The sequence below is a fragment of the Balaenoptera physalus genome (assembly GCF_965194825.1).
Source record: "Balaenoptera physalus genome assembly, chromosome: 1".
Lineage (NCBI taxonomy): Eukaryota > Metazoa > Chordata > Mammalia > Artiodactyla > Balaenopteridae > Balaenoptera > Balaenoptera physalus.
In genome coordinates, this window is record NC_138882.1 from 50,677,559 (window position 1) to 50,691,656 (window position 14,098).

The 14,098-nt window shown below is 41.2% G+C and overlaps 1 protein-coding gene across 4 annotated transcripts in view; it reads right to left on the bottom strand.

Moving 5' to 3' along the window:
• Positions 1–8,570, bottom strand: part of XPR1 (xenotropic and polytropic retrovirus receptor 1) — a 198,998-nt gene extending 190,428 nt beyond the window's left edge. The window contains exon 1 of one of the 4 annotated variants that reach the window (XM_082465311.1): positions 8,285–8,569. In XM_082465311.1, the coding sequence (XP_082321437.1) occupies positions 8,285–8,289 (5 nt within the window). In that variant the 5' untranslated portion in view covers positions 8,290–8,569. Of the gene's footprint in view, positions 1–8,284 lie in introns of all 4 variants that reach the window. The other 3 variants (XM_082465313.1, XM_082465312.1, XM_082465314.1) reach the window with 3 other exon arrangements.
• Positions 8,571–14,098: the final 5,528 nt, after the last annotated feature.

The following is a 14,098-nucleotide window of genomic DNA, read 5'->3' on the forward strand; positions in this document are numbered from 1 at the left end:
CAGGGAACCCAAAAGGCCAAAACTATTTTCATAATAATACTACAACTTCATGTGCTTTTTTCACTCTCATTCTTTCATGAGTACACAGTGGAGTTTTCCAGAGGCTAGATGAAATGTGATGTCATGTCTCTGATGGCTAGTAGAGGTGTGCTTGCATACTCTTGTGTTTCAGACATTTCTTAGTTTTAATTTCTAATATAGCATATTATCAATAGACATTGAAATCCTCAATAATTTTTAAGAGTTTCAAATGGTCCCAAGACCAAAAAGTTAAAGGACTTCTCTTAGGTATAGAAAAAGCTCACAAAGCACTTGGATTACTGTGAATTACAACTTTACCAATTTAGCTTAAATAAGTAATTCACACAATAATCTAAAAGCTTCTCATTTTCCTGTATGATTATATTTCACCCTTCAATCTTCAAAAAAATCACTTGTTCACTGATTATTTATGACTCTTCAGTGAAAGAACTGGGTCTAAGGACTTACATCTCCTTATTCATGGTCTACAGTCTTTCCAAATACTGCAGGTCATCTTCAATAAGGAATGACTATGTTTTCTTAATCAACATACTGTCCCTCTTGTTACAGAGAATATGAAAATTGTAAGTTATGCTTACAGCAGGTTAATTAAACTTTCCTCTGACCTATAATAAATAAACAACTTTTTAAGGATTTTCTGATCAGTCCCCATAGATACCACACCTGCCTAGTGATGGGAAGAAACAGGTAACCAAATTTCTTCCTATAAACAAATTAAATTTAAAGGCGTATAACATAAAAAGTTTGAAAAGCCAGGGAGAATTCATCCATATTATTTACACAAGTGATCCAAATTTATAACCATGTTCCAAGTCCTCAATCTACAATTTTCCCTTTCTACAACATTTTTAATTTTGAAAGCACTATGCTGACTAAAATATAAAACCAAACACACACACGCACACACACACACAGGAATACTGTTTTTTGGGACTTCCCTGGTGGCACAGTGGATAAGAATCTGCCTGCCAATGCAAGGGACACGAGTTCGATCCCTGGTCTAGGAAGATCCCACATGCCACAGAACAAGTAAGCCCGTGCACCACAACTACTGAGTCTGCACTCTAGAGCCCGTAAGCCACAACTACTGAGCCCGTGTGCCACAACTACTGAAGCCCGCACACCTCGAGCCCACGCTCCACAACAAGAGAAGCCACCGCAATGAGAAGCCCGCACACCGCAACGAAGAGTAGCCCCCGCTCACCGCAACTAGAGAAATCGCGTGCAGCAATGAAGACCCAATGCAGCCAAAAATAAATAAATTTATAAAAAATAAAATACTGCTTTTTGGTTTTTTCTATTTTTAAGATAACAAAAGAGCTAGAATTTAATGACAAATCTATCAGCCTATAGGACATAATAGAGCCCCTATAAATATTTGTTGAATGAATGAATAATTTTTTAAGGCATTTGTTCATGAGCATTGTCTACTTGGCTTCTTTTAAAGATTTTTTTTTTTAATGTGGACCATTTTTTTAAAAGTCTTTATTGAATTTGTTACAATATTGCTTCTGTTTTATGTTTTGGTTTTTTGGCCACGAGGCATGTGGGACCTTAGCTCCCTGACCAGGGATGGAACCCACACCCCCTGCACTGGAAGGTGAAGTCTCAACCACTGGACCGCAAGGGAAGGCCCTGCTTGGCTTCTTTTAGCATTTACTAGGTAAGGGGAAGACCTGAAAAAGGAAAATACAACTGGGCAAGAATCCTAGTGAATTCTGACAATCTCTCAATCCCAAAGGCCAATTAAATACCAAGCAACCCACAAACCACCTGCAGTTAAGCTACGCAACTTGAGCAAAATCTTCCAAACTTTTTTTATGTCATATCACTATTAAAAAAAAAAGTTTAGGGCTTCCCTGGTGGGGCAGTGGTTGAGAATCTGCCTGCTAATGCAGGGGACGCAGGTTCGAGCCCTGGTCTGGGAAGATCCCACATGCCGCGGAGCAACTGGGCCCGTGAGCCACAACTACTGAGCCTGCGCGTCTGGAGCCTGTGCTCCGCAACAAGAGAAGCCACGATATTGAGAGGCCCACGCACCGCGATGAAGAGTGGCCCCCGCTTGCCGCAACTAGAGAAAGCCCTCGCACAGAAATGAAGACCCAACACAGCCAAAAATAAATTTAAAAAAAAAAAAAAAAAAAAAGTTTACTATGCACCTCCAATATATGTACCTTTGTTTATAAATTATCTCCTTCTACAACTGTGTACATTATAAAACACAGAATTTTTTTAAGTGGAAGTTTTAAAAGATGAGACAATAATAAAATAAATAATTTAAACTTTCATTTGTGAATAATGTGAAAATATTTTTAATCTCTCTTAAGAAATTATCAATAGCAATACTTCTAAAGAACAACCTAACAGAAAAAGTTCATTACTTTTTAAAATCTTAGTTTTTAGTATTTCAAAGGCCTAGTTCAAACTTCAGGATTCAGTTAATTTTGAAACTTGATTATGATGGCTATAAGCTGGAAAACAGACCTCACAAAGGCAGAATACTCTAATACATAACATATATTTAGGGTGTTCACTGTGGATGACAACGGATGTAAAATCTTATTTCAAAGAATTATCTTAATTATTTTGAAACTTTTTGGCAAACGTCGTGTCAGGTCTATTAGAGTACCATTGTTTTTTCTGCAATTTGGCTGACAAAAAGCTAGTACTAGAAGTAGAATTGTCAGCTCTGCCATTTCCTTGTTGTTTGCATGTGTTTGCATTATGCTGTTAAGGCTGGTACTGCTGTTGAGGCTTCTTTACAAGAGTCTTTTTAAGTCACATCCATTTTATAAGGGTTAGTTTAGTCAAAACTAAATAATATCCATAAACTCATCTTAACTATGCACCCATAAACTGGATTAATTGCTATTTGCTGAAAGTGAACAAACAACTGAGAAAACTATTAGCAATTCTTGTCTCTCTTTCCATCAGACTACCTCCTAAACAAGGTCATTGCATCAATCCATTTATTCAATATTAGTAAAATTTCATTCTTCCTGTCTTATGCATAAAAGTGAATATAATTAAGACTTCTAAAACTACCTTCTCTTACTCCATGGGAGTGTTGGGTACTCTCCTTGGGGACTATGATGCAAATATACTTGCAACACCTAGCCGGCACAACTCAATCAGTCTCAAATGTTTTTCAGATTAGGACTGGATTTGAAGCCAGGACTGATTTTCCATGGTCACCTCGGGTCAAATAAGAGTCTTATGTTCTTATGATCTGGGCCTTCACTCAAAAACTGATCCAAAAGCAACCTTCAGGGATGGATGGACAAGTATAATCTTTCCAGGACAAGTTAACCTAACACACTTTATTATACAAAGATAATAAAGAACAGTAATAACTTCCTGTTTTATACAACATTCATTCACTCACTTAAGAAACATTTGTAAATGCCAGGCATCTTACTGCCATACTCATTTACAAATGTTATTTTAAATATGCTATACTGTACTTTTCATTTGCCGAAGTGCCTAAAAGAAAAAGTGTGGTTTGTGCCCCATCGGGTGGCCAAACTGGAAATTTCAAACAAGTTCCAGCAAGGCAAGTTAACCGTAACTAATCAACATAATACCTTTGGGAAATTGAAGCCTGCAACACAAGTGTTCTCATGGGAGAGTTCTATAAATGAAAATCACAATAATGTTATGGCAATGTTTCCTTACACTTGAAAATAAGGGATATGCAGTTTATGGAAAATCCCTTCCCAAATCTTGCAACAAAAAATTAAACTATGACCATCACTTTTTACCTAAGTTAAATAAAAGCTTCACTGGGTCAGCTTTCCAGTCACAGATTAAAATATCATTAAAATTATTTGAAAGGAGACTATTAATTTAAAAGGATGCTATTAATAGTAATGCTTTAAGTTCTGTCCTCTTCATATGTAAAACATAATGAAACCATAAAAATGTACAGAAATTTGGAGCTATATGGGTCCTTAGAAAATAGAGGGCTGTGAGCTTAGAAACCATCAAGTCCAGTTCTCTCACTTTACAGATGAAGAACCTAAAGCCCAGAAAGAGGAAGTGATTTCGTCAGGGTCACACAGTCTGGGTGACCTGACTCCCAATGCTTACACATCTGTGCTCAAGAGACTAGCTATCTATATATGATCCTGGACAAATAAATAACTTAACCTTTCTGGACCTTAGTTCCCTTGCCTGAAAAAAAACAAGGAGACAGATAATCTCTCAATTCCCTTTTAACTCTAAAGTCCTGAAATTTAGATACCTCATTATTTTAGTACCTTACAAAACTACAGCGTACACTGAAAAAACCATTCCTGGTTCCTGAGAAACCAAAGCAGCACAGGACCCTAGGGAAGAAAACACAAGTCAGCAGCCTAAGGCACCAAATATATTTGCTTCTTTTGCTAATATTCTGTAAAATATTAACATGGTCATACTAGCCTATTTGGTTGAAACTGGTCTAAATTAATTTTGATTAATCAATTACAGAACTCTAAAATATACAATCACTGATACTAAATTTTAAAAAGTACTCTTATAAAGCTTTATTGATGTTTTATATTATATGCCAAGATTTACACTCAAATAGATTACTGGAAACAGGGATAGTCTCTTCCCATTTGTGTTTGTTGTTTGTAAAAACTATTCACAAATGGATCAAACTGATTTTCTTTATATGGTTTCTCCATGTTGCTCTATTCTTTTATGCTCTATTATTCTGCTTCTGAAGACCAAGTCTGTGAACGCCACAATTCATTTTTAAATTAGAAACTGATAATTTTCAGGATATTGATGGATCACTAACAATAATTTTAACAATCCAAAAAATGAAATCCACTACAAGTTAAATCAAAAACCTATGAACTGGTACTTTCCTGGTGGTGCAGTGGTTAAGAATCCGCCTGCCAATGCAGGGGACACAGGTTCGAGCCCTGGTCTGGGAAGACACCACATGCCGCGGAACAACTGAGGCCGTGCACCGCAACTGCGGAGTCTGCTCTCTGGAGCCCGCAAGCCACAACTACTGAGGCCACGTGCCTGGAGCCCGTGCTCCGCAACAAGAGAAGCCACCACAATGAAAGGCTCATGCACCGCAACGAAGAGTGGCCCCTGCACCTCGCAACTAGAAAAAGCCCGCACACAGAGGTGAAGACCCAACGCAGCCAATTAATTAATTAATTAATTTTTAAAAATACAAAAAACCTATGAACTACAACAGAACTTGAAAAGCTCTGGCTCTATATTCTTATTTTATGAAAGAGGAAAGAACCCTGGAAAGGCAAAAAGACTGTCCCCATGGCCTCATGACGAACATATACAAGAACTAGCACTTATTGTATGACCGTGTGTACACAATAATACATATAATCAGAGATGTAAAACATTTGCAGCTTCAATCTAATTCTCTGCTTATTTCAAGTAAAATTTAATATAGCAAAATGACATAAAACCAAAGAAGCTGAACAGTTCATAGTCGTTCACAGCACTAGAAAGCAGCCTACACAAGAAATCAGGAGTAATACACCCAAATTTCATCACCAGTACTTGAAAAATAAATTCAAGTGTCTGTTCTACTAAGTGTTTCAAGAGCATCATCTTCATATATGAGAAACTATATGTTACTGCATTATGAGAAGGTTCTTTTCTCTAGCAAATGCTAACATCTTTTATGATGTCCTTTTTTCCCCAAAGTTTTTTTTTTTTTTTTTTTTTTTTATTTATTTATTTTTGGCTGTGCTGGGTCTTCGTTTCTGTGCAAGGGCTTTCTCTAGTTGCGGCAAGCGGGGGTCACTCTTCATCGCGGTGCGCGGGCCTCTCACTATCGCGGCCTCTCTTGTTGCGGAGCACAGGCTCCAGACGCGCAGGCTCAGCAGTTGTGGCTCACGGGCCTAGTTGCTCCGCGGCATGTGGGATACTCCCAGACCAGGGCTCGAACCCGTGTCCCCTGCATTGGCAGGCAGATTCTCAACCACTGCACCACCAGGGAACCCCCAAAAGTTTTAAGCTGCCAAAATTCCTAGACTCTAAAGACTCTTATTTATGCCCCTTTAACTATTTTTAAAGGAACAGCACCAGCTCTTGAGAAATAGTATACAACACACGGATCCCAACCCTATAAAAAATGTCTTTAATGGCTCCAATTCACAAAGAAAAGTGCTCCTTATTAATTTTGCCTACCAAACAATGAGCTTTTCCACGACAGGAGTCACATAGTAGGGACCCTCTGCAGAATAAAATTTCAACAATTAATGAATTTTTCAAAAAATAATTTCTAATTGGCCTAGGAAAGATAATGCAGTCACACATATGAAATGTGTTCCTCTCCTCTCTGACCAACCTAAAGTAACCATTTAGGACTAATGTCCAAATGGAGTATGTGAATGAAGAGTCCCAGAATGACTCCAGCCACAAAGCTGACATTATAAATCAAGAGGTAATTTCATCTTCAAACTAAATCTTATGCTTCTCCTTCCAGCCCCAGAAACTGTATTTCAGATTAATACAATTCTATGAAACAGTTAAGTGCTGTAATACTTAAAATGAATCATAGCATATAATCAGCCACTATTACTTCTCCCCAAATGAAGCATTCCATACTATAATAACAAGTATAAGATGTTGCCTCAGCATGCTGTGTTCTATGAAGAACTAGCAGTGGTGCTGAAAATTACTACTAGAAAGATGAAAGACCAATACCTTCCTTTCAATAAAAACCATCATCTGGACTCTAGCCAAGGTTTTAAAACTGACCAAATGTTATTAGAAACAATAAATCAAAAACTCTACAGGCTGAAAAGCTAATCCCTTATTTCATTCTTACAAAATGTAGCCACAAAACACTACAAGAAAATTAAGTGAAAAGAAAGCATTCATAATTTTAGGCCTTTCATTTCTGGCAATACTCAAATACTGTATGTTACAAGGTGAATTTATTTTACAATCTTCAAGGTTGTTTAACCAACTTACATCCCTTTCCTTTTCTTCAATTATTACAACTGTTATACGAATAAATAAACCCGCGCTGTTGCCTAAACATCCTATCAATGAACTTAGAACAGAAATTAAATAGAAAATCGAAATATCTCAATTTATAAAATCTAGCTAGAATATCTGTGTTCATATTGATTTTATACTCTTTGTTCCTGCACATAACATAGATGTGAATTCCTGGAGGTTACAGATTAAGTCTTTCTCTATCCAGGAGCTGAACTGCCAGCCACTGAGAATAACCTATTGCAATGCTTAAAGCCCTTCAGGTATCTTGGCTTATGAAAATATAAATGAGCTCATTATCTTCACTTTTCTTTTTATTAATGTAAGGTTCCTTATCACTATCTATTAAATACCCTTCAGGAGCTGTTATCACAGAAATTAAGGGTCAGGAGGGCCATGATTTCTGTAATAACACAGGTATGTTTTCAAAGTACATTGTTTACAAGATAGTACTTTTCTCCCTAGCTAACAAAATTTTAGGAAAGAAAACCTGAAAATTTTAATAATTCCCTTCTCTTTCTTCCTTCCTCTTCCCCTTCACTCCATTCCAAAACAACTGAAGAGCCAAAACCAAAGATATGATTACTTTATATACTTCATTAAATTAGTGAAAAAACGAGTCACCGTCTTTTTATCAAAACAAGATAGTTGATTACGATACGTTTGCATACTGTAACCACCGCATGTGTGATACACATTTAAATCAAGTTTCAACCCTGTTACAAAGCCTTTGTCAACAGTGTGCAAGTGGGGGAAAGCTGAAGGGCTCTGTGGAATGAAGGAAATCACTGGAGGGGCTTATCTGGGAAGAGAAGGATTCCTTGGTGAGAGGTGAGCAGACAGAAACAAGACCTAACCTTGGCGAGGGGGCGCTCGCCCAGGGTGGGGACCAGAGGTCAGGGTGAGCGGGAGGAGGGGATTACCGCGGAACCGCCGCGACCCCGGGCTACCCTCACACCCCGACTCCCCCACCTGCGGCTCGCCCTCCCACCACCATTCCCCAGCCCCGACCGGCTGTGCAGTCCCTCCCGGTCCGCCGCCCGCATATCCGTTACCCCGGCGGCAGCGGGGCTGCGGGGGAGGGGAAGGTCAGCGGGGCCCGGAGGGGGCCGGCCGCGGCGGGGATGCCGCAGTGGCTCCCCGCCGCACCGGGTCAAAGTCCGCCCGGCCGCGGGTAAGCAGCAGGAGCGGAAGGCGGCGGTGGAGGTCGGGACTGGCGAGATGGTGGCCCCTCCGAGTCCTCCCACTACCCGGCCGCTGCCGGTACCTCATACTGGATGTATTGCTTCCTCCACTCGGGAGTGATGTGCGCGGAGAGGTGCTCGGCGAACTTCATCCTGCCGTCTCCCCCTCACTCCCACTCGGATCCAGCAGTTACAGGCGGCGGCGGCGGCGGCGGCAACAGCGACTCCGACTCCTCCCCACATGGGCCCCGGCGCGGCGCGGCGATGCGCTTCTCTCCTCCTCCGCCGCCGCCGAGGTCTCCTCAGAGCCGCCCTCCCGCCATCTTCCTCCTCCTCTCCATAGCCCCGCCCCGCCCCGCCCTCTATACGTCATCGCCATGGTAACCGCCTACGCGCACCGACGAAAGGGGCGGAGTAAGGGGCGGGATTTGCGTACATTCCTTAAGGCTCCGCCCCTTCTGGGCCGGACGTGCTGAAGGCACCTCCCATGACCTCTTACGTCTGGCTCCTGTGGGCCTTACAGCTGCTCTTTACCGCCAGCCTGGGAAGCAACAGTGTTGTTATTGCAATTAATATTAATACTGTAGCAACAATAATCCACACAAGACGTTTATATTTTCAAAGATTTGTGCAGGGCTTCCGTGGTGGCGCAGTGGTTAAGAATCTGCCTGCCAATGCAGGAGACACAGGTTCGAGCCCTGGTCCAGGAAGATTCCCCAAGCCTCAGAGCAACTAAGCCCGTGGGCGGCAACTACTGAGCCTGCGCTCTAGAGCCCGCGTGCCACAACTACTGAAGCCTACGCACCTAGAGCCCGTGCTCTGCAACAAGAGAAGCCACCACAATGAGAAGCCCACACACCACAACGAAGAGTAGCACCCGCTCGCCACAAATAGAGAAAGCCCACGCGCAGCAACGAAGACCCAAGGCAACCAAAGATAAATAAAATAAATAACTTTATTTAAAAAAAAAAAGATTTGTGCAAACGTTTTTCCATTTTGATATTTATTCTTCATAAAACCCTTAATGATGGATCAACATTAATCCAAATTGAGTAACTAAAACAGACTAAATAGTTAAGGGCCACATGTATTTAAAGGAACCCCATTTTACATGCTCTAGGTGCTCAATAAATGCTTGTTGAATTTAATTAAAGACGTCAGTGCCAAGAATTGCATGCTGCTTCTGAATTTCAATGTAATTATCTAGTCCCGGGGCTACCAGAAAGGCCAGCAACAACACCTGGGCCCAAACCAGGATTGTGGGTACCAGCTGGACTTGTGACTGAGCTTCCTGGAGTTTAGGAGCGGGGTTGAGAGGGTAACCAATGTTGGGAGGAAAGAGAATCCTCTAGAGATACGGTTGGATCCCTACCCTCAGGGAGACCAGACATGGATCCAGCATCCAGGCTGACTGTCCTCGAGGAGAATGGAGAATAGATCACACACACAGCTTGGCACTGCTTTGAGTGTGAGAGTGATTGTCCTGGAGGACCTGATTTTTGGACAGTAACCAAGGTCCTTCCCTGAGTAGAGGAGCCCTGGATAATAATAACTAACATTTGTTAAGCACTCACTGTCCATGTAACAAACACTATTCTAAACCCCTTACACGTACAGTACCTTGTCCTTTAATTCTCACAATTTTGATGATGCCCAAAGACTAGGGGACTACCATGACCGAGACAGTATTCTTAGTTATCAACATCTACTGTTGGCTTTTTTTTTTTTTCCATATGTTTTTTCCCCTTTTCCCTTCCTCTTAATTCATGCCAGTAGGGATTCTGCAATTATTTCCTCAGGACAGGGGTGATGCATGATGGAAAACAGGCATAGGCTATGAGTCTTTCTGACTTTTATTGGACCAAAAAAGCCTCAACCTTGGGTGAAAGGGTAATCAGGGTCAAAAAAAGAAGAAGAATAGGAGAAGGAGTGAGGACTTCTCTCAGCTCCGCACTATACCCTGCTGCCCTCCATAACAATTCCCCTCTACTGGAGGTAAATGTTGTCAGGAGAAAAAAGACAGCAAGAGAGGGCTATGCTCCCAGGAAGGAGGCACAACCACAGAGAGGAAATAATTGCATGGTGTGCCTAGGAAGACAGAACCAGGAGCAGCTGCAAGAGAGATCGCTGGGCCTTTACCAAGTATAGACTAGAATGGTAGACTCTTTTTTTTTAATTGAAATAGAGTTGATTCACAATGTTTCAAGTGTACAGCAAAGTGATTCAGATATAGATAGATAGATAGATAGATAGATATCTCTTCTTTTTCAGATTCTTTTCCATTATAGGTTATAGTAAGCTATTGAATATAGTTCCCTGTGCTATACAGTAGGTCCTTGTTTATCTATTTTATGTATAGTAGTATGTATCTGTTAATTCCAAATCCCTAATTTATCCCTCCCCCCCTTTCCCCTTTGCTTATATAAGTTTGTTTTCTACGTCTGTGAGTCTATTTCTGTTTTGTAAATAAGTTCCTTTGTATCATTTTTTTAGATTCTGCATATAAGTGATATCATATGGTATTTGTCTTTCTCTGTCTGACTTACTTCACTTCGTATGATAATCTCTAGCTCCATCCATGTTGCTGCAAATAGCATTATTTCATTCTTTTCTATGGCTGAGTAATATTCCATTTTATATATATATATATATATATATATATATATATATATATATATATATGCACACACCACATCTTTATTCATCTGTTGATGGACATTTAGGTTGCTTCCATGTCTCGACTATTGTAAATAATGCTGCTGGGAACATTGGGGTGCATGTATCTTTTCAAATTATGGTTTTCTCCAGATATATGCCCAGGAGTGGGAAGTGGGATAACAGGATCATATGGTAGTTCTATTTTTAGTTTTTTAAGGAACCTCCATACTGTTCTCCATAGTGGCTGCACCAATTTACATTCCCACCAACAGTGTAGGAGGGTTCTCTTTACTCCACACCCTCTCCAGCATTTATTATTTGTAGACTTTTTGATGATGGAAGAATGGTAGACTCTTGGCAGCAACTCCTGTAGACCGTGGCATCCGGCTCCCAACAGCACCATACCTTGGTACCTTAACTGTGCACAAGATTCTGGAACCATGACTCAACCCAGAGAAGACAGGAAATCCTCAATACTATAACCAATAATTCTTAATTTTTCTTATGCTGGATCCAGAGCCCCAAGACTCAGTTGGACCTGAAAATCTTAGTTTATCTACAGAATTAAATTTAATAATAAGTTTCCTATTCCTAGCATTAGTTCAGATAGTTCACTGACAGAACAATCAAATACTTAGTATTTATTGAAAACCTACTTTCTACAGAGTACTGTGCTAAGGCACTAAGAATGATAATCTGAACAGTTTTAGTCTGAATCAGAAGTAACTCTTACACTTTCTTTTGTAAATAGGCAAATAACTCTTCATTCATCAAAATTTTACTGAACACTATGATATGCCAGCCATGCCACTTTGGGAATGAAGGACAGTTCAAAAATAGGGCTTCCCTGGTGACGCGGTGGTTAAGAGTCCGCCAGTCAATGCAGGGGACACGGGTTCGAGCCCTGGTCCGGGAAGATCCCACATGCCACGGAGCAACTAAGCCCGTGAGCCACAACTACTGAGCCTGCGCACCACAACCAATAGTAGCCCCTGCTCACCTCAACTAGAGAAAGCCCGCGTGCAGGAACAAAGACCCAACGCAGCCAAAAATAAATAAGTAAATAAAGAAATTTATAAAAATAAATAAATAAATAAGTAAGACTCTGTCTTTTCCTTGGAGGACATCAAAATCCAGTCAGATAGACAGGCAGATAGGCCAATATCTAGATTACAATGTGATGTGCACTGTAACTGAGGTATCTACAAGGACACATTCAGTCGACTAGGAAGGGAGGAGGGTATCCCAGAAAAAGTGGCTTTCAAATACAGTCTTTTTTTTTTTTTAATTATTTATGTTTATTTATTTATTTATATATGGCTGTGCTGGGTCTTCGTTTCTGTGCGAGGGCTTTCTCCAGTTGCAGCAAGTGGGGGCCACTCTTCATCGCGATGCGCGGGCCTCTCACTATCACGGCTTCTCTTGTTGCGGAGCACAGGCTCCAGACGCGCAGGCTCAGTAATTGTGGCTCACGGGCCTAGCTGCTCTGCGGCATGTGGGATCTTCCCAGACCAGGGCTCGAACCCGTGTCCCCTGCATTAGCAGGCAGATTCTTATCCACTGTGCCACCAGGGAAGCCCTAAATACAGTCTTAAACAACTATCTGACAGGGAGAAAGACACCTCCAAAGATCTCAAAGACAAAAAGCAAAGAGAATTCAGGGCTGTTAGAGAATGGCAAGAAGTTGTCTGACCAGAATATCCTTTAAGGCAGCTAAATGTCCCTGCCTCAAAGAAACTGTCCCCATCCCCTTACCTCCCTTACGCATTCTGGCTCCCGCATCCCCCTGGTGCACTCTCCTCACTGTATTGTCAATAATAATTTGCGTCAGACTATGAGCTCCTTGAAGACAAATTGCTCTTTTCTCTCGTTTTCTCTGATTTAGCGTGGTGCCTGGCATTCAAGCATTCAATAAATGTTGATGTAACGAAGAAAAGAAAGAAGGAAGGAAAGAAGGGAAGGAGAGAAGGAAAGAAAGGACAGCCACATCGAGGGAAGTTGCAGGAAATAAAGTTAAGCTGGAATAAGATTGTAAAGGAATAGATCATGACAGCATAGACAGTGCGGGATCTTTGAAGTCTATGCAGTGACTAACTCTGCCTTGGGAAAGCAGTGTAGTATGGCTTCCTGGTTTTGAACTATAGCTGTGAGAATAGACCTGAATCAAAATCCCAACTCTGGCATTTATAGTGTGTGACTTTGGGCCAAGTACATTAGTGCTTAATGCCTCAGTTTCCTCATCTCTCAAATGGGAATAATAGCACTTCCTTGACAGGTAGTTACGAAGATTAAATGAAATTCTGTACATAAAGCACTTAGCATAATGACTGACCTCTGGTTGACGACTCAGTAACTGGCAGCCCCTCAAAAACCTCTGTTAGCGGTGTGAAGGATGGACTAGAGTAGGGACAAACCAGCGACCAATTTACTAACAAGCACCTATGTAGCATTTACTCTGTGACAGACACTGTTCTAAATGCTTCACAAATACAAACTTATTTAATCCCCACAGAGACCCCAGGAGGTAGCTACTCTCACTCATCTCATTTTAGAGATGAGTAAACTGAGACAGAGCAGTTAAGAATCTTGCTCAAGGTCAACCACTTAGTAAGTAGTAGAGCTAGGTTTGAACCCTGGCAATCCAGCTCCAGAGTCCTTACTCTTAAGCACCATGTTATGCTGACTGTTGATGCAACAACCCAAGCCAGCCGTAGTGATGGACAGAAAGAGGTGTGATGTGTGACTCTAAGCCTAGTGACAGGGTAGATGCTGCTGCCACGAACTGAGATAAGGAAGTGGAGGGCAGGTTTGGGGCATTGTTGGATGTGTTAAATAGTTACAATTTGTGAGACACACAGTACTCCAGTTGGAAATACAGATCTAGAGCTCTGGAAGAAGAAGGTAGCATTGAAGCCTGGGGAGCCATTCACCTTTAGATGATGATTAAGTCCTGGTAAGTCTGCCCAGGGAGAGAGTATACACTGAAATGGAAAGGGGTCCAAGGGAACATCCTGGTATGAGCCTGATAAAGAAGATGGGACAAGGAAAGAGGCTGGGGTGAGGCCAGAGTGGGCAGCAAAACAATAAGGAGAGGCAAGTGTCAAGGAAGCCATAAAACGATGAAAGTTGTGTCAAGGAAGCAGTGATCAACATTGTCAGATGTTATAGAGAGGTTGAGTAGGATGACTTCTAAGCCATTGGGTTTAGCAATTAAAGACTCACTAGTGACCTCAGAGAAA